The sequence below is a fragment of the Aphanomyces invadans genome (genome assembly GCF_000520115.1).
Source record: "Aphanomyces invadans strain NJM9701 unplaced genomic scaffold supercont1.7, whole genome shotgun sequence".
Classification (NCBI taxonomy): domain Eukaryota; phylum Oomycota; class Saprolegniomycetes; order Saprolegniales; family Verrucalvaceae; genus Aphanomyces; species Aphanomyces invadans.
Genome location: NW_008580152.1, coordinates 1,751,319 through 1,753,690, shown reverse-complemented (window position 1 = coordinate 1,753,690; position 2,372 = coordinate 1,751,319). Strand labels below are relative to the sequence as shown.

The following is a 2,372-nucleotide window of genomic DNA, read 5'->3' as shown; positions in this document are numbered from 1 at the left end:
GCAAGCAGCCCCCAGCATCACGGCATCCTGCACGAAGCGTCTCTCTCTACGACGAGCTAGACGGTAATGACACGTCTGCGCGATGGAACCGTCCAACTCGATGCCTGTGCCTGTGTCCGTCAGTAGCAAGACCGCCCCCACCACAGACCCATCTCGCCAACTCGTCCAGCCTGCATTCAACGCCGCCGTTGGCCCAAGTACCAACCTGTGGCTTCGCCGACAACGCGCGACTCCGGGTTTTCGTTCCAACATGGTACATTCAATCACGGTGTTGGCAATGCGGTTCGGGGGGTATCCTTGGCATGCATGACAACGCCTTGGTGCGAGTTGAATCCGTCGGGACACGTGTGTGCCTTCATCGTGCGGAGGACTTCGTTTCCGTACTTGATCAGTGTGCACTGGAGCCACACCGTGTGGCGCTTCCACTGGCGTTTCTTGGGATTGTCCTTGTACAGCACATCGATTTGAGTCCACTCGGACGCGGGCGGGAGCTTGAAGAGCTGGCTGTCGCAGTCGAGAATGTCCGACGGAATGCGGTACTTGTAGTACATGTAGCCTTCGTCAATCGTGTCGGGGAGGCCGTAGTACATGGCGTAATGGATGCCCACGGGAGGATCGGCCGGGAGGACGACGTGGAACGGGTCGGCGCACGGATTCGGCATGTCTTCCTCGATGAAATTCCAGTACTCTGTGTTGAGGAACTCGGGTGTGGCCGGGCCCAAGTGCTGCAGCAGCGTGTGCCTGACGTTGTTGTTGGCCACGGCGGCGCCGTATGCGTACATCTCGATCATCCAGTCATCCTTGGACACTTGGCGGCCCTTCACGGTGAAGTTGCAGTAGTCCTCGACCACATGCAACCAGTCGTGGCGCGTCTGGATGTACGGCGTTCCCGTGGGTTCAAAGTACTCGAACGCGTCCGCGCTCGACACGTTGGCGCATGGCTTGGTGCCGCACACGAGGTTGAGAATCGTGCGGTTGAAATCGTTGTACCACCGGCCGCCCAAGAACGCCTTCATGTTTTGCGCGAGCGCGACGCCGTTCTCGACCGTGTCCGTGATGTCTTCGGCCCGCCGCATGGTCGTGTTCTGGTAGTACTTGGCCCACTTGGCCCCCGTGTTGACGACGAGCGGCTTGAACAGCATGTAGTCGGCGTCGATGAATGCGACGGCGAGGTTGTCCTTCTTGGCGCTGTGGTGGAGAAAGTCGCGCAGACCGAATGGTTTGTTGTACGCGTTGTACGTCTCTGTGAACGTGGGGCTCTCGTACTTGGCATAGTTCTTGGTGAAGTGCAAGCGAAAGTCAGGGTAGTACTTTCGTTGGGCCTCGATCTCTGCTTGTGCCACGGGCGAGCATCCTGAGATGATCTCTGTCAACGGACCGGCATGGTGAACTCGGACCAACGACAGCTGAAGGCTGGCCGACAGGAACTGGCGGTGGGTTTGCTGGCACCCTGTGCTGAACACCAAGTGGACGATGCGGCGTTCGTCGTATACATGCGAAGACTGCAGCGCGCGTGGTGGATGCGCTCTTTCGTCAACTTCAGTGACGGTAGAACTGGTGGCTGTGGCCACTGCCAGATAAGTAATCGCGATGGCGCTCTTGAGTTGTCGTGGCATGGCGGGTTGTGGAACCTGGCGGATCGCCAGCTCGCGAGATTTCACTGACATATGATGCAAGATCACCCAAAGATTAATATTTCATGACAAAATTATTTTTTCACAAAACGTAAGCTCTAAATGATCTGCCGAATTTTGCATTCGAAACTTGAGTATATATTTGTGCAATTTTTACAATCACGAGAAATGAGGGTATATGTTGAAATTCCTCGAGATATTATTTTCACACGATACCTATCAATTTCAACAGTTCGAAAAGCAGCAAAAAATGTTGAAAATGCCCACTCAAACTGGACTCTCAATGCTTACAGTCGTCGAATATATACCCGATCAAACTATAACGAAAATGAAGGGTGAAACCTTCAAACACAGTGGTTGATTATACTGATTTAAACACCTTACAGGTATTTGACCTTCTTGATAGTACTTAAGTATATTTTCTTGTTCGTTTAGATCTATTTACATTAATCTACCTTTATCTTGATCGTGCGATTGAAGGTCTACCCTGAGGGTAATGGATGATAATATGCGACAGTACGTACTTGCATGTGAATAAAACGGAATGGAGTCCTCCGAGTTTCGTTTAGCGCCAGCGTATTTATACATTATTCGGAGATGACATGCTCAGCAATAAAATGTCGAATCGCTGAACCAGGTCCCGGCCAAATTGCAATGAACTACAGAGGACCTCGGAAAAATTCACCCCGTGGTACTACAAAATATCTTAAAGTTTGTATTGCTCAAGACTTAATAAAA

At 51.9% G+C, this 2,372-nt stretch overlaps 2 protein-coding genes across 2 annotated transcripts in view; both read right to left on the bottom strand.

Annotated features, from left to right (window-relative positions):
- Positions 1-152, bottom strand: part of H310_04693 (hypothetical protein) — a gene marked incomplete at both ends in the record, with an annotated part of 1,002 nt that extends 850 nt beyond the window's left edge. Inside the window, one exon of the mRNA XM_008869146.1 lies at positions 149-152. Coding sequence (XP_008867368.1) covers positions 149-152 — 4 coding nt within the window. The remainder of the gene's footprint in view (positions 1-148) is intronic.
- A 78-nt stretch (positions 153-230) lies between these two features.
- Positions 231-1,673, bottom strand: H310_04692 (hypothetical protein). Its single transcript, XM_008869145.1, has one exon. It carries the CDS (start codon positions 1,665-1,667, stop codon positions 264-266), a length of 1,404 nt encoding a protein of 467 aa, XP_008867367.1. The 5' UTR covers positions 1,668-1,673; the 3' UTR covers positions 231-263.
- Between the last annotated feature and the right edge of the window lie 699 nt (positions 1,674-2,372).